Source organism: Pelodiscus sinensis, chromosome 6 (assembly GCF_052426305.1).
Source record: "Pelodiscus sinensis isolate ZL-2025 chromosome 6, ASM5242630v1, whole genome shotgun sequence".
Lineage (NCBI taxonomy): Eukaryota > Metazoa > Chordata > Testudines > Trionychidae > Pelodiscus > Pelodiscus sinensis.
Window position 1 is genome coordinate 110,549,770 of NC_143057.1, and position 23,821 is coordinate 110,573,590.

Here is a 23,821-nt window from a genome sequence, read left to right on the forward strand (position 1 = left end):
CCGGCTTTTCTAAAAGCCGGAAAAAAGCGGCGGACATTTTTATTTAAATGCCGCGAGGGATATTTAAATCCCCCACGGATTTCCCTATTACGACCTGTAAAATTAGCATGCCCCTTTCGGAAAAGGGGCCAGTGTAGGCGTAGCCCATGACATTTAAGATTTAAGTATCTGAAGCCACGAAATCGAAGATTTGTAAAATGTGATGACTGAAATTTACAAAAAAAAGACTGAATTGGTAGAACCCTATTCATTCCATGTATTTCAGTAGCACTTCCAATCCCCATAGTGCTAGGCACTGTTGCAACACACAAAACAGACCTGCCCCCCAAAGAGCTCACAGTCTTTATTTTAAGACAAGATAGAAGAGGCAGGTGAAGCAAACAACAGCTTGAGGAAACAATTCTTTAAACACGTATTTGCACATGGGTTTCTTTGTTTGTGGAGGAAGAGAACCATCAGTAGTCTCACTTGCTACTTGCCTAGCTATCATGGTAATGGTCAGTCTTGAGGTGGGATCTGAAGTAGGTTGGGCAATGGCCTTGCACATCTTTTTTAGAGCACCCTTCTGCCTTTGTTTTCCCTTCCCAGTGGCATTAACATGCAAGAGACTGCTTTAATTCTTCGAATGGCTTCTCAACCAGCACCGTCAAGGCCAACCCAGTGATGAACGTCATCAGACTGTGTCCGAAAAACAGGTAAAGCTACAGGGAAAAGCATAGGCTTAGTTAGAAGAATTTCATATGGGTTCAAAACTGTAATCTTTCCTTTGATTTGTATGCAGATTGTCAGGTCATTGTAGCCATGGGATGCATTAAGTCAGTAATAAAATATCAGCAGTGTTCAGCCCATACCTAGTCACTATAAAACTGAAGAACAAAATATCTAGAGCAGGGATGGCCAAACTTACTGTCCCTCTGAACTAATTACAACAATCTTTAGAAGTTTGAATGCTGGGGTGCGTCTGCTGGGGCTCAGAGCCTCTGCCCCATAGGGAGAGGAGACTTAGGAGTTCAGCCCCATAGGGGGTACTTGCTAGAGTTCTGGGCTTCGGCCTTGTAAAAAGAAGGGGTCTCATGGCTTCCGTGCCATAGGGCTGAAGCCCCGGCAAGCATACCCTGCAGGCCTGAACCCTGAGCCCCCTTTCCCTGCAACACAGAAGTCTGAGACAATATATGGGGTGGGGACTGTGGGGTGTCATGTGCCCTTGCAGATTTTTGTTAGGGTTTGCTGGCCCCATTGAGTCATATGGTGCCACTGGGCCCACTCCCAGCATGGCAGGGTGCTAGTGCCAGCAGGCTGGGAGCTGAGCCTCTGGCCGTGGGGAGAGGCAGCAGCAAAGAGCTGGAAGCTGCAGGGAGGGGGTCACTGAGGTTGGAGAGGGAACATGACTCAAGCAGTTAGAGGCATTTGTAATTGTGCCCCCACTTGTGCCCTGAGCCTCTAGGCCCACTACCCCGCAGCAGGGCAGAAGCCATGAGCTCTCCTCCCCGCCAGTCTGGTAGGCAGAGAATGGGAGAGGGGCTCCACAAGCCACTCTTTAACGGTAAAAGAGCCACCGTCTAGCCACGCCTACATTACAGCAGCGCAGGAAAGCACACCGGGCCTGGTTCTTCTCTCACAGCTAGGGATGTAAGTACCCATTTAACAAGGTAATCAGGTAAATTATATAATTTAAATCGTTAAACCCATTAACCAAGAGCTGGTGCAGAGTGGTTGGGGTCCCGTGGAGGGGGCTGTTCCAGGCAGGGGCCCCATGGTCCGAGTCCTGCCAGCCTGCCCACTGTGGGGGGCTGCCCTGGCCTGGCTGGCCCTACCACGCCACATTGTAGACAGGCGGAGGGCTGCTCCAGCCCCACCGCACCAAAGGGAAGCCCAGCTGCCCCCGCCATACCATGGGCAGGCCAGGGGCTGCATCTGCCAGGCTCACTGGCGGTGGTGGGCTGCTCCCACTGGCCTGGCCTCTGGTTAACCAGTTACCCAGTAATATAATTTTCAGCAGAACCACAGAGATTTGATAAAAGCATAAAGGATAATAAATGCTAATAAATCATGTTTCATTTTAACAAGGAAAAAACAGACTGTAACATCACCAAAAGATCGGATAATCCCACTCACCATGTTGATGTCTGAATAGTGCATAAGAGTTTCTTGAAGTCCATTATAAAGTATGATTAATATAGGATGCACCAAATAGCAGGCATAACTAATTTTAGCTAGCAGAGTCCAAATACCCCACGAAAGAACCCAGTTAGCTAAACCTGTTGGGAAAAAAACACAGTATCTGTTTCACTCAGCACCATACTGGCCACTTTTTAAAGCATTTTTATTAGTTTTTATGCTTAGAATTAAAAAAATCTGTACGAGCTAAACCAAAACTGTACATTTTATAACAAGCACAAAGCAAACGCTAATGCTTAACATAGCAATGTGATGGAGGGAATGAAACAGCTTCCAGGACAATGTGAAGTTTATGCATTCATAGTTTGTTTTCAGCTTTATGCTATTTCCTGGATTGTTTGGTAGGAAAATAATATTTAACCTTATTTTCTAATTATTTTAATACATGTATTTTCAAAAGTTGTCTTAGAGTTTCAGAGGGGAAGGGGGAGGGGAGATCCTACAGATTTACAGCTAGATAGCCTCATAGAATTGAGATTTCCCAGGTATTTTTCAGCACCAAATTGAGACTTTTATGATTCCAAAGCGTCAATCTTCCGGTATATCAAGGCCAAGTTTTTGCTATGTGCTCCTCCTCCATAACAGAGGATCTGGGTCATGTAATAAACTGAGAAAAACACACCAGCAGTAAGAGCACATACACATCAGCCCAACCATTGTTTAAGCCAGTCAGTTTTTTTAAAGAATGCGATTACAGCTAGATCTGTTCACTAACTGGGAAGTACCTCCGTAGCCCTCTTGGCATGCAAAAATGATCCAACCAATTGCTGCAGCCCACAGAGTCCGGTGAAGTGCTTGATAAATCACTGCAGCAGAGGAATAGGAGTTCAAGGAATCTTCTACAGCATATGCCAGGGAGACTACGGCTAGCATGGCAAGCATTGCACAAAGCCACCCCAGAGAAGCCTGCACCTGTAGAGATGGAGAACATCATATTTTGAAACCAATATTCTTAGTGGACTCTCTCAATAACTTTGAATTGGCTCTTCCTTTCCAATGAACTGCCTCACCTAGTTCAGTGCTTTATCCTGGTGCACTGTACTATCTTTTTACTCTATTTCACAGCCAACAAGTTTCAACCTTGTTGTGATGCGTGATGTGACTGCTGTACCTCTTGGTTCTTGGCTCTGTCTTTCTACCTCTTCCCTACTGCCTTCCTGTTTAGTGGCCTGGGTCTTTCATTCTCTGTCATAAGCTTCCTCTTCAGTATGCACCAAAGTGCATCAATCTCTCTTGTCAGATCAAGGCCATTGCTCCTCTTGATGGAGAACGGGGAGCTTCACCCAAGCACAGTCAATGACATTTCACATGTTCTAACCTTTCCCCTGCCCCAAGGGGATTGTCTCTATGTGTGCCAAGCTCTCCATGGCACAAAAAGACAGGAAGAGGCACGGAATCATTGGTTCATCCCAATAGAATTGTTTATTAATGCAATTTCCTGATCAGCCTTGCTGATTACATTGTCTTCCTCCTCCTCTTTACAGAGTGTTGTCTTTTGACTCATTAACCTGGTCTTGTCCTCACACTGAAGCATCTAATTTTTTGCCATTTGATAGAAATGCACTTCACTGTTGTTTCCTTCGAGTCTCAGAGCAAAACCTTCATAAAAATGAGCTGGTAAGTTGAGTCCTTTTACAACAATGCTGCTAGTTTGCTTCGCAGAGCTAACTTGTTCATTGCATGGGATTGGTATATTTACAATCACTTTTCTCCAAGAGAAATAGCAAATTCCTCCCATTGCTCAATCTGGACCATTATTTTTTTAAAACATTTACAAAAACTAACACTGAGAGGTTGGTTTGGGGGCTTTACAGTAGTTCCAAACAGCTGGAATAAGCATTTGTATCTGATTTAAAGGCACTTTTGATTAATCATCTCAATCATCCCAGCGTAAAAAGCAATGAAAAGGCAGCTGTTCAGTTGTGCCTGCTGTTTTAAAGCATCTGTCCTGCACTGGGCCATTTGTATTGCACTGCAGCATGACACTGTCTTATTCTAACAGCAGCCCTCCACAAAATCACGACGTGCATCTCATGAGGCTATTTTCACTGAGTATAAATGCCAATAAGTAAATAAACCCAGTATTCACAACGTTCTTCACCAAATCTTAATAATGCCTGATAATAGGATTTCTATACCATTGACTCTCAGCCTTTCCAGACTGCTGTATCTCTTTCTGGAGTCTGATTTGTCTTGCGTATCCCAAGTTTCACCTCCCTTAAAAACTACTTGATTACAAAACCAAACAAATAAACAGAAGTGTCACAGCACAGTATTGCTGAAACATTGCTTCCTTGCTCATTTTTACCCTATCATTATAAAAGAAATCAGTTGGAATATAAATCTGGTACTTCCATTTCAGCGTGCAGTATGTAGAGCAGTACAAACAAGCCAGTGTCTGTATGAAATGTTAATTTGTACTGACCTTGCTAGTGCTTTTTATATAGACTGTTGTAAAACTAGACCCACATTAGATGAATTGACATGTCCTCAGGAAGACCACTGCTTACCTCTGGTTGAGATATGGTCTAAACAACCATTTCTTTCCAGGGCAAGAGATGGAGAGGACAACCTGACTACACACAATAGCTAAAGTGGCATTGTTACATCGAAATATGAAAGATGTATACAAATGAGTCAGGATAGGGATGATTGATGTCTACCTGATGTTGTGGGAAGGATGATTGATGACGATAAGGACCCTACCAAGTGCATGGCCATACAAAATGTGTCTCAGAGCATGAAATCCAGTCTTCTCCCATGAAATCTGATCTTTTATCTGCTTTTATCCTTATCTAGCAGTGCATGTTGCATGCAGCTCATTACACCTATTGTGATGAAGGGGTGGCGAGTGAGTAATATTTTTTCTGGACATTCCAGCTATTTGGTTAACTAAAGTCTTTCTCACTCTTGGGACCTAGACTTAATTGCCTCGCTTGTAAGGGTTAAAACTATAGATAGTGGGTCCGAGAGAGTCCCCAGGAATGCTAGAGGAGCAGGAAGTGAGTTGGTAGGAGGTCAGGAGTACCAATGGAAACTCAGTGTGGACTTTTGAATTGAAATCAGCAGCCTTCCTGTTCCTGCTGTTGTGTAATTAGAGCAAAACTGCAAGAACATGAATTAAGCCTGGAAGGCAAGCATGGAGTATCCAGCAATATCCATGTGTAGGGAAGGATTTAATCTTGAAACAGATACATGAGAAGTACAAGGAACATTTAGTCAGATGCGATCAGGTTTTAAAATTTTTTATTTTATTTTGGGGTTTGTTAGATTTCTCTGTGCTGAACACATGTAACCACTTCTGCTGTACTTTTCCAAACTGAATCCCAGGGAAACAATTCTCTGTGTCTTAATCCTGGTTTTAGTTGCTCTGTAACACCTAGCGACTAAATAATGATTCACCAAATGTGTTTACTTTGTTTTGTTAATAAAAACCACCCTTTTAACACCATGATCTGATTCCTGTGTCCTAGAAGGCTCTGTGCGCACATGCCTAAGTCCGCGAAGTCAAACTTCTATGAGATATGAGTTTTTCAAGCACTCTTCAAGTGGGAGGGTATAAGAGCTTGAGGGTACCACAGGAAGGAATTCCCAAGTGTACCTTCCTGGGATCTCAAAGGGGGTTTTGCATTTGGATGGTGGCAGTGATACCAATCCAAGGCTAGGGAATCTATGACCTTGGGGAGTTTTAACACAAGCCTGTAGTGGAAGGGTATTTTAAAGTCCCTTGCAGGCTCCCACCTTCTGCACTCAAAGTGCCAGAGCGGGGAACAGCCTTGATACTTGTGTCCCAGAGGGAGTTAATGAATAAACCAGAAGAAAACACATATCAACATCATGCTTTACATTGTTTTAGAGACTGTACCTTGTTTCTGAGAATTTGTGCTTTTTGGTGATACATGAAAAGTCCGAGAAGGACGCCAACCAGAAATGGACCATATCGACAGTAAGGTTTTGAATAGTATTCTGTGAAATACATCACTGTGGACATTTCCCTGAAAGGAAATAGGAAATGATTATGCTGAAGTTCTGAGTGAACAAGTAAGATAGTTAATAATTGTTCATAAACAGGCCAACCCTAGTGCATCTGTTCTTCAACTATGGTTCTCCAACCATAACTACTGCAAAAATGGCATCATCTTACTAAACATCTTGATTTAGGGACAAATCTAAACATTAACTACCTGTTACTCCTTTTAAGCAATGCAGAGGCATGGAGCTTTGGGAGAGTGAACAGGGTCCTTTATAATTGTTAGTTTTAAGCTTATATAATTCTCTCTCCCTCCACCATAAAAATGGAACTAATCATGGTAATGACCATGATTGAAACCATTCCAAACAGGAGAGTAAATTGTTGTCATTGGAGCTGCTCTAAATGTTTCAAATGAAAACCAGACTTTTTTTCCCCTAAAACTAAATTTTTCACGATTTTTATTTTTTTCTACCAATTGGAAAATGGAAAGTTACTCACTTTAAAATTTGTTTGTTTGCTTTCTTCCCTCCTCCCCTCATTTTATCCTCCCTTCCCCTTTTCTCAGGAATATTTTATCATGAGCTTCATGCTATTTTGTTTTCTTAAAGCCCAAGCTCCTAGCGGTATGGGATTAAGACAAAAAATCTTATCTTTCAGTAATAAAAAAGTAGGTTTCTAGCCCTCGTGGTTGCAAAGTAGAGCTTGAAAATGTGACCCAAGTGAATCCTATAAAACCAAAAAGCAAAATAAAAGAACCCCAAGTTTGTTTTAAAACCCACCATACTCATCATTTTAAAAGTGATCCAATCCTTTCAAGGAAGCCTGAGTCATGATTTTTGAAGGGTTGTGGTTGGAAATACTTTTCTTTTCTTTAGTTTTCAGAGTAATGGAAATGTAGGGTTAAAAGGTAACTCAAGAGGTCATCTAATCCTTCACCCTCCAATGACAACATAAGAACAGCCATAATGGGTCAGATCAAAGGTTCATCTAGCCCAGTATCCTGTCTGCTGACAGTGGCCAATGCCAGTTGCCCCAGAGGGAGGGAACACAAGTAGTCATTACGTGATCCCTCCTTAAGGAATCTGTTCCAGTATTTTACCTTCCTTATACAGGTTGAACCTCTCTTAACTGGTACTCTTTGGTCTGGCAGCATCCCTGGTCTGATAGAACCATGGATGTCCTAGGACCAGAGAGTCCTAGTGGTGGGCTGGTGGCTGGGTGTCCTGCAGCAAGGCTGGAGCTCAGTAGCAGGGCTGCCTGTGGCAGCGAAATGGGAGCCTAGTAGTTGGGTTGCTGCCTGGAGCCCAGCAGTGAAACTGCCCAGCAAGACCGGGAGGCAGCAGGACCGTCTGGCAGCACAACCAGGAGCCTGGCAGCCTCGCTACCGCCAAGTGGCACAGCTGCCCGGCAGGACTGGAAAGCAGTGTGGCTGTTCCAATGGGCCAGGAGCCTGACCACCGGGCTGCCTGGCAGTGAGGCCAGGAATCTGGGAGTGGGGCTGTTGCCTGGCAGCACAGGAAAGAGCCTGGCAGCACCACAGCTGCCTGTGGATCTGCTCGGTGAGGTTGGGAAGCAGTGGGACTGCCTACCGAGGCTGGAGCCTAAGTGGGGCTCTCTTCCAGTGGCACAGCTGGGGGGGGGGGGGGTGCCCCGTGGGGCTGGGAGCCCAGCAGTGGGGCTGTGCATGTTGTGGCCAAGATGCCAAGATGGAGCCAGGAGACCTGAGTGAAGGGGGACCGGTGGCAGCGAGGCCATGGCAGAGGGTATCCGGTGACAGGGGGGCCCAGAAATAACCTTCTCTGGTCCGGCAAAATCCCTCATCTGGGATCAGTCAGGTCCTGAGGGTGCCAGACCAAGGAGGTCCAACCTGTAGTCAGAAAGTTCTTCCTAATATCTAATTAAACCTCCCTTTCTGCTAATTAAACCACTTACTCTAGGTCAGGCCTCACCAGTTCCAAGTGGAACAACTACTCTATTTTACACACAATACTCTGTTAATACAACTGCCCCATGACAACAATCCAGAGTGACATTTACTTTTGCACAGTTGCATCACAGTGTTGACTCACTCAGTTTGTGATCACTAGAACCCCTAACTTCTTTTCTGTGGTATCACTGCGTTGCATTTGCACATTTGATTTTTTCTTCTGAACTCCAGTGTGTCTTTCTTACTATTTGCTATACTGTCAACACTACCCGATACATACCTAAAAAAATGATTTCTCCTTTTACAAAATGTCCATATGTTTTGTTTTTAAACCCCCAAATAGACTACAGAGCTTAGCTACTTGAGACTGAATGCTCTTTGTCTCAGACTGCTTTGGGTGAGTATTACTTGTTATTAAAGCAATGCACTTTGTTTATTCACATTTAAATACTAATTACCTAGTGCTATAATACTGATCTAAAGAGTTAAGATAATAGGAATGACTACATGGACTTGATTGTGATTGAATGTTTGTGTTAGGAAGAACAGGGGTTAAGTAACTGTTGAGTTGGCCATGACTGGCTTAGGGATGTAAGTGATCAGTTGACTATCCGAAAAACATAAGCTTATCAGATAGCCAAGTAGTTACTCAATAGATATATAGATAGAGACTGCAAAATAGGAGAGCAAGAGCCAGTGCTAGGGGGAGTGGGCTTAAAAGTCGGTTTCCCCCAGCACCATCTCTGTGGGGGGAAGGGGAAGCAGAGGCGTAGCACGGGGACTGGGTGCCGTGCCTCTGCTTTTTAAATGTATTAAGAGCCAACAGGCGCTTAATAAATTTAAAAAGCAGAAGAGCAGTGGGGGGACGAGGCATGAGCCAGACCAGCTGATTCCCGGCTCGCACCTGGTCCCCACCACTGCGCTTCAGTCTTTTAGCAGCTCCTAATACATTTAAAAAACAGAGCCACAAACTGAAGACTTGTATATATTGGAAATGTCTTATTGTTATGACTTTGCAGAAACCATCTTTTGAATAGTTATTCATTCTGGCTGCGTCTAGACTGGCAAGCTTTTCTGCAAAAGCAGCTGCTTTTGCGGAAAAACTTGCCAGCTGTCTACACTGGCCGCTTGAATTTGCGCAAGAACACTGACGATCTCATGTAAGATTGTCAGTGTTCTTGCGGAAATATTATGTTGCTCCCGTTTGGGCAAAAGCCCTCTTGCGCAAATGCTTTTGCGCAAGAAGGCCAGTGTAGACAACGCGGTATTGTTTTGCGCAAAAAAGCCCCAATGGTGAAAATGGCGATTGGGGCTTTTGCGGAAAAGCGTCCATGCCAATCTAGACGCTCTTTTCCTCAAATGCTTTTAACGGAAAAACTTTTCTGTTAAAAGCATTTGCGGAAAATCATGCCAGTCTCTGAGTATCAACGTAGCCACTGAGTATCAACATTTTGACTGAATAGCTATTCAAAAACTAATTTCCATATAAACCTAGCAGTAAGAGATGAAAAGTATTTGTAGACCCTTACCTCATATCTGAAGGAGATGCAACAGGAAGTCTGAAAAGTGCTGACAGCAGGGCTGTAACAGTGAAAGATGCTACGAACAAAGTGGTTCCTAAGAGAATCAATCCACATTTGCTTCTACAAGTGAAATGTGAAGACAAACAGGTTTAAACACCCAATTTTCTGATCTCTTTGCAAACATTTCTTTTATACCATGATTTTTATTCCATGTATTCCTTTTTCTGAAGTGTCAAAATCATTTCCTATAACTGTGACACACAGTCATTTCAGAGATCCATTATAAAATCTTGGGGCATAAGACTACAAATGTAATAAAATCTGAATATTAATGCCACAGAAGTACAGTTCTAAGACCCCTATGCATTACAATACTCAACCGTTATTCATCATTGATTCAGCGTCATATTGCTTGTCGCTGTTCAATTTATTTACTCAATTTAAAACATCTTCAGAACATGGTACCAGTGATAAAAATGTGGAGATTTATACAGAAAGCTGAACAGACAGATACTAATTTTTATGGTTAGCAATTCAAAACCACAGTTGAACTGAGAGCTTTGGAGGCTGAAACAGAAACAGTGAGTCTTCTGATTAGCCAGAAAACTCAACTGGAGTCACACCTCTGAAAATCAGGTCAAAAGTGTTTCAAGATGGGTACCCCAAACCAGTAGTCACCTATTAAAATTGAACTACAAGCTTATCACATGCTACAGAGCCTATTGGAATAGATGATGGCACGATGTGATTCTCACCTGAAGGATCTGATCAGTGTTTCCACTTCTACAAAGCAATAATGGAAAGCATCTAGCTCATACTTAGCCCAGTTCTCTTGAGATAGATCCTTCTGTGAGATGTTCATAATATCTTAAATCAGATCTTTCATCATTTTCTTTAAGACTCCTCAGAAGCCATATACAATTGAAGCTTATTATATTGTGTTCTTTGGGGGAAATAGAGTGGCCAAGAAAATTAAGAGGATGAGAAATGTGTAGTCTCCAAAGCATTGTTCAAAACATAGAGAATTTGAAATTTTATGAGAAACAGAAATTCTGATGTTTATTGAGTAAGGGTGATTGATTTCAGGGTATTGCTTTCTTAACAAACAACAGGAGTCGATTTTGAACACACAAAAAATACAGTGTCAGGATAAAATATTGGCCTCCTTAAACTCAATAGGAAAAATTCATTTGACTTCAGTGGGGGCCGGATTTGATTCTAAATTTCCAGAGCAGTATATATACTTAGGGGAAATCTGGAGATGTTTATTTTAGCTACTCTTGATGTGCAGACAACAGGCAAGATTCATCTAAACACAACCTTGACAGAGTTTGGGGAGGCTATTTCCTGATGTTAAGATTAAAAATGGAAAAGCAGACAAAATGTTGAAAATACTTTTTTCTTTTCTATACACCATCATGAATCAAAAAAGAACACCAGTCCAATTTTTAAAAAATCAGTATTAGAATTATAACTTAAAATTTAAGGACCTACACTGACACAAAACAGGTAAGGCAATATTTTACTATGCCAACTTCCGTTGGTGGGTGAGAGACGTTTTTAGCCAAACAGAGCTCTACTTCTTGACCTGAAGAATAAAAGATTTTCCCTCACCCACCATGTCTCTTTCATATCCTGGGACTAGCATGGCTACAACTATATAAGACAGCTATTGACATACAACATTTGCAGAAAAGACTTGTCCAGTAACAGTCAACCCTTCAGTTCCTTGCAGTTGTTGTTGTATATTGTGGAAGAATAGATTACCCAGAAGCAACAGTAATGTAAAGGCCACTCCTTCAGTCATAAGTGCTGGAACTAGGGGTGGTAGGGATGCTGCCACACCCCCAGGCTTGAAGTGGTTTCCATTATATACCCGGGTTACAGTTTGGGTCAGTGGATCTCAACATCTCCTCTACACAAAGTTTTCCAGCTCTCCTAACTGCAGTGACAGCACAGGAGCAAACTGTTCATGCCACATAATGCCTGTTTGACTTCAAAACCTGTCTCTTGATTACAGCCAGTCCCCAAGTTGCGAACAGTTGAGTTACGACTGTTCACATTTACGATCAAAGCTCCCATGGAGCAGTCATAAAGGCGGTTCCCGAGTTACGAACGCGACCTGCGCTTACCAACAGCACAATCGCTATGTAACTCAATGGGGTCCGAGTTACAAACAGATCGAGTTACGGCCAAGTGTTTGGTCCGTAACTTGTTTGTAACTCGGGGAGAGGCTGTATACAGATGCAAAGTATTCCAGGTTGTGCCTCTGCAAACCGGGACTCTCTGGTCTGGCAAAATCCAGTGCGTGGCCCAGCTGGGTTGCCTGCAGGGACTGGGAACTGGTGCACGTTTCAGCTGGGCTAAGGGGGAGGGAGAACCAGGAAGGATGGTGTGCGGCCCAGCTGGGCTGGAGGGGAAGCCAGAGAGAGGCAGAAAACCCAGAGTGTGACCCAACTGGGCTGCCAGGAGAGCCAGGCAGCCCGGTAGGTTCACAGGGAAGTGGGTAAGGCCAGGCGCAAGAGAGAAATGACCTCCCTGGTCTGGCAAAATCTCTAATCTGGGACCAATCAGGTCCTGAGGGTGCCAGACCAGGGAGGTCCAACCTGTATTTTTTTTTTTTTTTGCTATTAATAAAAATATTCACAGACTAATATCTGTATACAACTCTTTCTCTTATTTTTTCTGTTTCAATCTTCTGTATATACAACGTGCCTACCTCTGAAGTCACCTGACTGCAAAAAACACCCTTGCATAATATTCAAACCTATATTCAGTTTGTAAAAAGAAAGGCATATTACTTTCTCCTGGAGAGAGTGCTTGTCAAGTGCCTTTTAATGAACTGAAGCTTTCTACTGGAAAAATATCCCACATCTACTGTGCCATTTTTATGGTAAAAAAACTTATTGCCAAAGAATACTCACTTAGTGTATAAAAAGATCACCAAAGGTGTTGTAAGATAGAACTGGAAGTCATTAGCAAGATACCATGTCCATCCATTGCACTGAAAATAAAAATGTTCAAGCTTTTATCACACACTGTTTTTTTACAAAAACAGTTTCCCACCAAACAGCTTTCTGATCTGATTTTGTCATTAGTGTCCACTGAAGTACCCAATTGTGCCAGAACACAATTCTTGGATTTGCTTAGTTCTTCTAGAGAGACTGACCACTCTTTTAGACTCCCTAATTAAGGGGAGGAGATAGCTCATTCCAGAGAGATCAAATGCATTGCTTTGTTAGGCCTACAAAGAAAATATTTTTTACAGGGTGTGACTTGCAGAGTAGAGTTAGAGAAGCAATGTGTTTATAGTCCCTCCTTTGGACCCTAAACCCTAAAAACATCTAACGCTTGTATCTTGAACCCTCCTCCAAATCCATAATGAGTTTACATCTTGTCTAAGGTTCAAATATAGAAAGACAAGGCCTTCTTGCTGCTCTCTGACCAGGCTAATCTTTCCATCTATAATCCATCAAAGCCTTTGTATTCCTTGAGGACATGAAAATGCTCTGGGTATGTCTAGACTACACACTCAGCAGGCTCTGACTCAGGTTTCTGACGAACTCTCCCTTCAGTCCACACATAAATCAATCTGATTCAGGTAATCAAACACTCAGGATTTGGGTCCTAGGAATGTGCTAAGTGAGCAGGTCAGAGCCCAGATCTTGCTGTGACCCAGCCGCAGGCCTCTTTTCAGAACCCAGTGCAAAGCCCACCTTTTTACAGATGTGAAACAGTGAGAGACACTGAAGAAAGAGGTTGAAAAGGGAAGAGGAGGAGAAAGGGAAACCTCTCATAAGATCATGTAATTGAGGACTTTATCATAACCTTATTTCTGACATTTCCCAGCTTGTGGTTAATACCACAACTGTACCATTCTTTTCACTGAGTAGTTTTTTTTAACTTTGGATGCATTAGTATCATAAGTGAGTATGACCCATCACAGACAAATAAGACTATCTATTTATCTTTTCAATCTAAAATGGGTAGATAACAAACTGACAAGAAACCATGAAGAGAAGAAAGTCATGGAGCAGGAAGAGCAAATAATGGAAAGGAAATTCAGTTGTTAGGAGACTGGTATTTTCCAAGGACTGTAGCTCATATATATTTCTTTGGGGTAGGGATCATCTTCTGAGACTGTGTTTGTAAAGTGCCTAGCACCATGAGATCCTGATCCATAACTGAGGCTGCTAGAGGGGCTGCTGTATTAATAAATAAAAGAAGAATACATGTCAATGTATAGTTTTTTGTATTATTTCTAATATGGAGGAGGAAGCAGAAATTGGTGTAGAAAGTCAGCAAACAAAAGATTAGTTTGGAGGAGAGCTTTTGAGGAGGGCAAAATCCTTTTGGTTCATGAAAAGAGGGAATGTCAGAGAGAGAGAGCGAGAACATGACTGAGTGTTCTTAAGAGACTTCTAGGCTAGGTTTCTGATTCAAGAGGTTTGGAGAAGCATCCAAACTTTTGGTTGCCTGTCTGAATTGAACACAAACTGTGATCTCCAATTCACCCATGGCTAGCTGACAGTGGTCTTATAGCACCTATGTGCCAGGTTACATTCACTAACTGCAAGTATAGAACCAAAACTTTACCTTCTTTATTCGATTTTTACTGTTTACTTAAGTAAAGCTCCCTGTCATGTCTAACTCTATAATCCTCTATAATCCCTGTGATGTCTTACTCTTTAATCGAGGCTGCAGGTATGAGGTAAGAACTAAAACTTAGAGCTAGAGACCAGACCAATTCACATGTATATTCATTTGCTCAAAATAGGTATTAGTCTTAAAAGGAAAGTTTGTTAAGGGAAGAGTATAGACTTCCTGGCAAAAAAAAAGGGCTAAATGTTTTGCCTTTGGGTGAACTTCCTGTGACTGTGCCTCTGGCTAAAGTCTGCCTTGAGAGGCAGATTTAAGGGTGATGTTATTATAGTTATCAGAAATTTGCTGTTAATAGGTAATAACATTGTAGCCATATCTAAGCAAGCTAGTGTTATAGCACAGTCCAGAGAGAATGTGAACCTAATCTACCTACTTTGTTTGTGAACAGCAAGGAAGTTGGTGAAGAGGAGGGAAATGCCCTCTGTCTGTTATCTGTTAGGGTGTGTCTAGACTACAGAGTTTTGTCGACAAAAGTGGACTTTTGTCAACAAAACTATACCTGCGTCTACACTACCGCTGAGTTCTGTCGACATAGCGTCGACAGAACTCAGCAGTTTTGTCGACTCTGGTAAACCTCATTTTACGAGGCATAACGCCTTCTGTCGACAGAGTTCTGTTGACAGAAAGTGTTATTTGCATGTAGGGTTGTGTCTAGACTACAGGGTTTTGTCGACAAAGCAGCTTGCTTTGTCGACAGAACTGAATGTAGTCTAGACGCTCTTTGTCGACAGAAGCTTCTGTCGACAAAACCCTGTAGTCTAGACGTAACCTTAGTAGTTGCTGTTTGCCTTCTCAGGTGGAATTTGGAAATCTTTTAGAGTCTGCTCTGAATTTAAGTGAGACTCAAAAGGAGTTTGAGAAGGCTCAGCCAGCTGACTGATCTTTGGACCAAGCTGGGGTTGCAGCTCAGAATAATGCCCTGACTGTGAAAGCAAGAAGTAGCCAATCACTTTTGTGAACCACTCCAGACAGTGCGGCAACTCCCAAAGACATCAATGTCAGTTTTGCCTAAGAAAGGACATCAGGATTTGACCATGTATTACTTGTTATACTGAATCATCTCAAGTGTGATATCCTGCGACAATGGGGAATACTTGATGCTTCAGAGATGACTATCAACAGTTTCATAATTTTTCTAGCTAGTAATAAAATGGCCTTATTTCTTCTTTACCATGTAGCATTACCCATTAGACCAAAAGAGGAGATTTGGTTATTAACTTAGCATACATGACCACAGTTGATTATCATAAAATTATCCACCTTCAGCATTTGACTTCTTGGTATTAGTGAATTTATTGGATTAAATAAATGGTGTGTGAAAAAATATGTTCTTATTTAGACTTACTGATTCTGTTACAGAAATGAAGTTGTTTAGGAGAAAAAGATTGGACCACCACATCCTTCTGCAGTTATCCAGATTAAATTTGGAAATCTCCCATACCGATCCCCAAGGAATAACCGAGTAAAGTGCAACTAAAAGACATATGGAATACATATGGAGTGGCTGAAGTCTGAAAACACAGCAAAAAGAGAGTTGATTAGGTTTTATAAAGGTTCTTTATCTATGATTTAAGTAAGGGTTTCCAAAATTTTAAGGTGATTGCAGTTTCCGGAGACACTGCTATAGAATTATATTACTGTATGTTTGTAAATATAACACAGTCAAAACAGAGCTATTAAAGTGTATACATGGTGGATAAAATTGTTTGGAATAGCTCTGTAATTTCCAAGGTTTTTGCATTTATACTGTGACTCCAGGGACTTTGCAGGTCATATTCCCCGGGGGGTTGTTAACTGTATGTAGAAATGAAACTTCCCATGAGGGTAGCAGACTCAATGATTGCCACTAACTTCAGTGGGAGACTCTTTCACAAAGAGGATTGAATTGAGTCCCTAGCTGTTTAGGTCCTGGCACAGGCACTGAGGAGCAGTTACTGGGGATGGGGGGGGGGGCGCAGAGTGTGATCTATAAATGTTCAGTCCCAGCCTTAGCCATGAGTTGACTAGGAACACCACCAACTCAGCTCCAATGATAAAGCCCTAAAATGCTGTTTCACTAGACTTTCAAGAAAAAAAAAGTCTGAGGAAGTGGATTTTACCCATGAAAACTCATGATTCTGTACATTTTTATTAGTCTCTAAGGTGCCATAGGACTACTCGTTGTTCTTAAATTTACTGACTAACACAGCAACCCTTCTGAGTCTTGAAAAAGAAGGGATTTCAGTTAAAAAAAATATGCAGAGACCAACATACTGTGATAAGTCTACGGCGTGATCTGGAGTAAGGAAGCAAGGGGGGCACTTCCCCAGCTCCACCAACATTATACAGACCCATAAGAAAAATTTGTTGAATTTACATTGCGCTTTCAAAAGATTTAGTGACCCGAAGTCTCTGCTACACCCATGCTGTGCATGAACATAGTGAAGAAGAATGGCCTCACGGAGCCAGATGTGGCTCTCTGATTCAGAGCTGTGGGATCTTCTTCTGATTTATACATCTGATGCAGAGGGTATAAAATCCCTTACACTCAGGCTACGTCTACACTGCAGGCTTTTTGCGCAAGAACAGCTGTTCTTGCACAAAAACTTGCAGAGCGTCTACACTAGACGCACGTTCTTGTGTAAGTAAATTGACAGTAAAGCATCGGAAACCAGGGCTTCTTGTGCAAGAGTTATTCTTCTCCCCATGAGGAATAAGCCCTCTTGTGCAAAAGCACATTTCTTCCACAAAAGCACATGGCAGTGTGGACGCACACTTGCGCAAGAGCTTTTGACAATAACTCTTGCACAAAACAGTTCTTGCGCAAGTAGATGTAGCCTCAGAGATCTGGGTTTAGTGTCTTGCCCCAGTCCCAAACTCACATGCCTCCTTCATCTTCCATTAGGGAGCATGCTGGTTGATGTAGAAGGGAGCCATGCTGTCTGCACTATCTCCACACCCACACCTGGAAATCTTTGGCTGGGTGAAGGCCATGTTGAACAGAATGTTCGAGGTACACTGCCACCATGAGTGTGACCTTGTGAGATGTCCATCACCCTCAATACACTTTGAGCATGATTTGCATTCACATTCAGGCCCATTTACACCACTCGGGCATTTCAGGTATTTGAACCCACTTTCAGGGCAAAGAGGCCTCAGTGTATATGAGACTCAGACCAACTGCCTTCATGACAAATTAAAGGCAAAACTCAGTCTGTTAATATTTATTTCTGTTACTATGATTATCTGTAGATAAGCCCTTAAATAATGATTTTAAAAGAAAGCAAAACATCCTCCATATAAGACGCTAACACTTTTTTTCCCCTTTTTGGTTTTTTTTCTTCTTTTCTTGCTTTTATTTTCTAAATTGGGAATTTTTCTTCCTGAAAATTGTAAGAAAAATGTTTGTCAAACATACCTGGCTAGTCGATTACCAAGATATTTCAGTGTGACTTTCAGGGTGATTCCCTTTTCCGAGTGATGAAGCATGTTTAGAAGTGACCTGGAACTCAACCAGCCACTGGAAACAAATGAATATTATGTTTAATATTTCTCCAAATTTTGAAGACAGTCCTTATTAATAGGTTTCTTGTGAAAGTGCTCAGAAGCCCTGTATCCAAAAGGTAGGTACAATGCAGACAGCAGGCATACAAGTTTTGTTCCACTGCCCCACCGGTGATACAGACATTACCAGATTCTCCATGCCTGCCTGGCCCTATGCTTCTGTTCCAATATTTCTGTCTCTCAGACTTGGACATCTGTCCAACAAGAATTAGATCAAGTACACTAATCCATTGTACAGAGGCATCAAACAGCCTCTAGATATTTTAAAAATACAAAATACAAATATATTTTCTTTTAGCTAGAAATTATTATGGAGGCACTGGATAGAACTCTGTACTCAAGGCTGAGGTCTGGTTTGCACTTAGAGCAGGGAATGGACCTCTTTGGCTTTGTGTGAAAAACAGAACATCCTTCCCAAAATTGCAGCACTTCTGCATATTCTCAGAATGAATCTTCTGAGAATTTACAAATAATGCTGTTAATTAGTTTATGAGTTGCAATTAATTTAAAACTTGGACCCAGATCCTCAAGGAAATTTGCATCTTCCCTTTCATTGATTTCAGAGAAAGTTAGGAGCCTAAACATCTTTGATAATCTGGAGCTAGATCTTTTAAGGCATTCTGTATATGTATCAGACTTTTTTGTATTTATTTTTTTATCCCCAAATGATATTAACAATGAAACAACACAAGCAATTCAAATGTTTCACACAGTTAAAATTAATTGAAATCTTATGCATGGGCTATATTTCCTAAGTTATATTGGTGATGACTGAACTTAATGGTGAAAATGACAGCAGCAAGCCACATGGCCCTACAGCACGCGAGAAAGCTGAGCTTTTAGCAGCATAGGTCTTTGACATACAGTTGAGCAACCATGAGACAGCTTATTAATACAAAACAAGGGATATGGGAATACAGAGCTGGATTCACCATTGCTTTGTGTAGTTATCTGTATTTGTGCAGAATGAATCTGAATTTCTGTCAAATTAGACTTTGTCACTCTCATCAATGGAACCATTTGCATTCACTTTGCATAGAAGTAAATGACTATTCAAGGTGCAAGGGAGTGAAGAATTGGACCCATTATTTTTAGAGTCCAATCAATCATGATTGCTAGTAGTTTAAATGTCAAAGCAGCCTTTATCAATTCACTAGGATGCAAACAGTCAGAGCTTAAATAAGCCCAGATAATTTAATCTTTTTACCTGATCAGAAAAAATGTATCAACACTTAGATAAAACGGTCCACTCCGAGAATAAACATATATGGGATTTTTTAGCACTCGCGCTTTCCATTCCAACACGTTGTCTGCAGTGAAATATAAAGTATATAGTAAAAAAGTAAGAAACATAAGTTGTGTTTACATAACATGTACATCACACACGGAAGACAATGTCATCTAGTAGATAGAGAAGCACTAGGGTGGGAGTCAGGATTCCTGGCTTTTTTTCCCTGCTCTCTTAGGGTATGTCTACACTACAAACTTAGTTCGAACTAACGGACGTTAGTTAGAACTAACTTTCATAGGCGATACACTAGCGCTCCATTAGTTCGAATTTAATTCGAACTAACGGAGCGCTTAGTTCGAACTAGGTAATCCTCATTCCACGAGGATTAAGCCTAGTTCGAATTGACTAGTTCGAATTAAGGGCTGTGTAGACCCTTAATTCGAACTAGTGGGAGGCTAGCCCTCCCCAGGTTTCCCTGGTGGCCACTCTGGCCAACACCAGGGAAATTCGTCTGCCCCCCTTCCCGGCCCCGGACCCTTTAAAGGGGCACAGACTGGCTACGGTGCCTGTGCCAGGTGCAAGCCTGCCAGCACCCAGCCAGCAGACCCTGCACCTGACATGGATCGAGCCACCCACCCGATGCCCCCCAGCCTTTCCCCTCTTCCCGGGACCAGGCTGGCGGCTCCCAGGAGCTTGCCTGGGACCGCAAGAGGCGGGCACCCGCCTGGGCTAGTGCGGACATCGTGGACCTTGTCCACGACCTCCGCACTAGGCACAGGAAAGTGGCCGGCTAGGGCAGAAGAGCTGCCAGCCTGGCCACCCAGGAGCAGGTGTGCATGAAAATCAAGGGGGTCCACTGAGACCCCTGAGCCCTGAGCTTACAATGGCCATCCTGGGTCAGACCAAAGGTCCATCTAGCCGAGTAGCCTGTCTGCCGACAGTGGCCAACCCTAGGGACCCTGGAGGGGATGGACCGAAGACAGTGACCAAGCCATTTGTCTCGTGCCATCCCTCTCCAGCCTTCCACAAACCTTGGGCAGGGACACCACTCCTACCCCCTGGCTAATACCACTCCATGGACCCAACCTCCATGACTTGATCTCACTTCCCTTTGAACTCTGTTCTAGTTCTAGCCTTCACAGCCTCCTACAGCAATGAGTTCCACAGGTTGACTCTTTTCTTTGTGAAGAACAACTTTCTGTTATTAGTTAGAAGCCTGCTACCCATTCCTTTCCTTTGGTGTCCTCTAGTCCTTCTTTATGGGAACTAATGAAGAACTTTTCTGTATGTACCCTCTCCACCCCACTCCTGCTTTTAGAGACCTCTATCCTGTCCCCCCTCTGTCTCCTCTTTTCTAAGCTGAAAAGTCCCAGTCTCTTTAGCCTCTCTTCATATGGGACCTGTTCCCAACCCCTGATCATTTTAGTTGCCCTCCCAGCCTCTCTCTTCCCCTCTCCCACCTCCTTTTCCCAGTCTCCCCCAGTTTTGTTCAATAAAGACAGATTCCATTTTTGAAAACAATTGTCCTTTATTTTGTACATCAAGAAGAGGGGCTAGGGAAGGGTAAGTGGAAGGAGGTGAGGGAGGAATGGGGTACGAGCCCCCGATGGGGAGGACTGGGCTGGCTCTGCGGGCTTTTGGGGTGGAACCTCTCCTGCAGCCCCCTGATTGCCCCCTCTCCCCAGATGGCAGCCTGTGGCAAGTGCAGCCGGTCTGATGGCCGAGTGGTGTGATGTGCCCAGTGTGGGTAGTCCGGGCACTCCAAGCCAGGACTGCTTTGCAAGCGGGACACCCCTGAGAACTGTCTTACCGGGGTGGGGGTTGGGACCCTTTAAGCACAGCCCTCGGTTAGCCTGAGACAGCATCTCCACGCTCTAAGTCCCCCTCTGATGCCCTGCTGTTACTGCTTCCGGCCATCCTTAAGCCTGGTTCAGGGTCCACTTAATGTGGACATGCTAGTTCGAATTAGCAAAACGCTAATTCGAACTAGTTTTTTAGTCTAGATACGTTAGTTCGAATTAGCTTAGTTCGAATTAACTAATTCGAACTAAGTTAGTTCGAATTAACGTTGTAGTGTAGACGTACCCTTATTGATGTGCAGTGCACTCTTGGACTAGTAGCTACCCTGGGCCTCTGTTTCTCTATAGATTAAATGGTGACAATAATGCTTATTGTCTTCTCTAAAGTCCTTTGAAAGCCATGGACAAAAAGCAATACATAAGTGCTAAGCCTTATTATTATCATCCTCTTAGGTTTGTCTATGCATCCATCATCATAGTGTCTAAATACTAAATTACTTATTATAACAAATTATTATGTATTTCCCTGGGAATTCTTGGTTTGACACCAGCCATTCCGATATGACCAATTCCAATTATATTTCTCAAGCTTCTCCATCTCTTTTTTCTTTATTTTTTTTGTCTTTTTTCCTCTTGGATACGTTTATCTGTGACAAATTTCCACCTGAATTACTCCTATCCAGAATATAAGACTTTCTCTATAAACGTCTGTCATGCAGACAAATGTGGAAAATAATCTTCAGTATCTCTATGATCTCTTTGGTGGACCTCTTTGCACTCTGGCTGGTCTAGAAGATCTATAGACTTTCTGTTGGGCATCACCCTTATCACTTCCTTTAAAGAACTTTTTTTACTTCTTTACTAAGGAGTATATAGCCTTTTAGGGTCCCTCTTACCCATACTACTTCCCCATAATTATTTAGGCACCCTAATAAAAAACAATCTGCTGTCAGCAAGTTGTCCTCCTGCTGCCCTGGTAGGATGTCTACAGTATGGAGAATATACCCAACTTCCAAATATGTTATAAAACAGTGATTTGTCTGTGAGCACACAAAATAAACACTAGTCTTTCTTTAAATCCAATAATGTATGCTAATTTGTCACATCACACATACCTAAATTCTGCCAGGCTGTCATCTGACTAGTATGTCCAGAAATTATCCATACAAGACTCAAAACTCGGATACCATTTAGTGCAGAGCAGACACCATTAGAAGATTTTATTGTCCATACAGTTGGAAGATTCTTTTGCAAGGAAAAGCATTTTAGAGTGCGGTCCAACACTCCTAAAAAAGCTATAACAAAGATGAATTCACCTGTAATTTTTAACCAATTAATTTTCTATAATTGATATAAAATGTTTTTTCTTATTTTCTAAGGGTTCTTATTTCCAATGAGTTAATGATGTATTTTGCCGTCAATGAGTGAGTGTTTGACATCTCTAAGGTGCCACGGGACCCCAGGTTGTTTATGCAGATACATGCTAACGCAGCTATCCCTCTGAGACTTATTTTGCTACTGTCTTTGATCCTGATCCCCACACCAGTGTCGTCTTCAAGTCGTCGTTGTCAAGTACAAGTCGAGTCTCAAGTCACTACAGTTCAACTCAAGACGAGTCTCGAATCCCTAAAGTCACTTTCGAGTCAAGTCCCAAGTCGAGTCTTATGTCTTAATTTAAAAAATGTCAAGTCACTTTTGTACAAGCCATCAATATCGGCATTTTGGGACAATTTTTTCACCAAGTCAATTTAACAAAATTAGCAAGTCTCAAGTCAAGTCTCAAGTCACAAACAATGAACCTGAGTTGAGTCTCAAGTAGAGTCACCTACGTGACTTAAGTTGGACTCGAGTTCAATTCGTGGGACTCAAGTCAACAACTCTGCTAAATACCATTAAAATCAATAGAAAGACTTCTACTGACTCATAAGGGATTTGGAGCAGGTCTTGTAGAAAGTGGAGGATTAGACCTAAAAACATCAGGGAGGTGTTATCTAATGACACTATTGTTTTGATAGTTTGGTAACATGTAACTGTCTAAATAATTTGATATGGCATTGTAAAATACAGAGGTATAACTAAAAGCATCAAAGAAGGAATTTCTAGAAATATGGAATAAATTTTTCAAATTATCTAAGAAAATTGGATAGACTTTTCCTGAAAGATAGTTTTAGCCCCAAAATATTACAGATTATAATAATAATCAAACAGTTACAATACTGACAATGAGTAGTTTCAGTGAGATATTGTTTCACTCAATTTATACAGATTGTCATCAGTATTTTTCCCCACATATCCTTTCTACATGGTACTTCGACATAGATACTTTATAGTCAAGGCTGATCCAGGAATTAACACACCTTTATTCAAATTACATAACAATTAAACAAAAAACTGTTGCACATTAAAAAATTATGCAAGTGATCACTTGATTTATATAAATATTCCACTAGCCAACAACAATATTCCCAGGGGAAAAAACTTACATATGTGATCAACTACTGTTAGCACTGATACATACAGCACATGGCCTTTCACATTATATACCCCTATGTCTAGTATGATTTTTAAGATGTAATCATATATCCATTAAGAACCAGACTTAGACCACCTAATTTAAGGCCTAATTCTGCAGCCATTATGCATCAGAATTAATCACCTTCTGCAGTTCCATTTACTCCATTAGGACAGCTCATGTGAATAAGAATTCATCCTCTGACATAGCTTAGAGGATTGGGCTCTCATTGATTGTCTTTTTTGATTTTTCTAAAAGCAGACTTCATTGTGGGACTGAGCCAAAGCCCACTGAAAAGTCTGGGAGTCTTTTTATTGACTTCAAGGCCTTTGGATCAGGCCTCTTCTGCTTTTAATTTCTTTTTAATATTTGGGCATTGACCTTCTTTTCAAATGAATGTCTGTTATATTTATATATGAACCATTGACATCACCAGAACCCTTGATTTGACTATGGCAATAAACTGACTGTTA

At 42.0% G+C, this 23,821-nt stretch overlaps 1 protein-coding gene across 1 annotated transcript in view; it reads right to left on the bottom strand.

The window, feature by feature from the left end:
• Nucleotides 1–359: 359 nt before the first annotated feature.
• The window catches only part of LOC102450315 (O-acyltransferase like protein), a 34,768-nt gene continuing 11,306 nt past the window's right edge, over nt 360–23,821 (bottom strand). Inside the window, exons 6-15 of the mRNA XM_006116608.4 lie at nt 21,952–22,131; nt 19,014–19,116; nt 17,661–17,762; nt 15,609–15,774; nt 12,526–12,605; nt 9,608–9,721; nt 6,044–6,173; nt 2,904–3,090; nt 2,116–2,258; nt 360–701 (exon numbers count right to left, since the gene is read on the bottom strand). Of these exons, the coding sequence (XP_006116670.3) occupies nt 594–701; nt 2,116–2,258; nt 2,904–3,090; nt 6,044–6,173; nt 9,608–9,721; nt 12,526–12,605; nt 15,609–15,774; nt 17,661–17,762; nt 19,014–19,116; nt 21,952–22,131 (1,313 nt within the window). The 3' untranslated portion in view covers nt 360–593. The remainder of the gene's footprint in view (nt 702–2,115; nt 2,259–2,903; nt 3,091–6,043; nt 6,174–9,607; nt 9,722–12,525; nt 12,606–15,608; nt 15,775–17,660; nt 17,763–19,013; nt 19,117–21,951; nt 22,132–23,821) is intronic.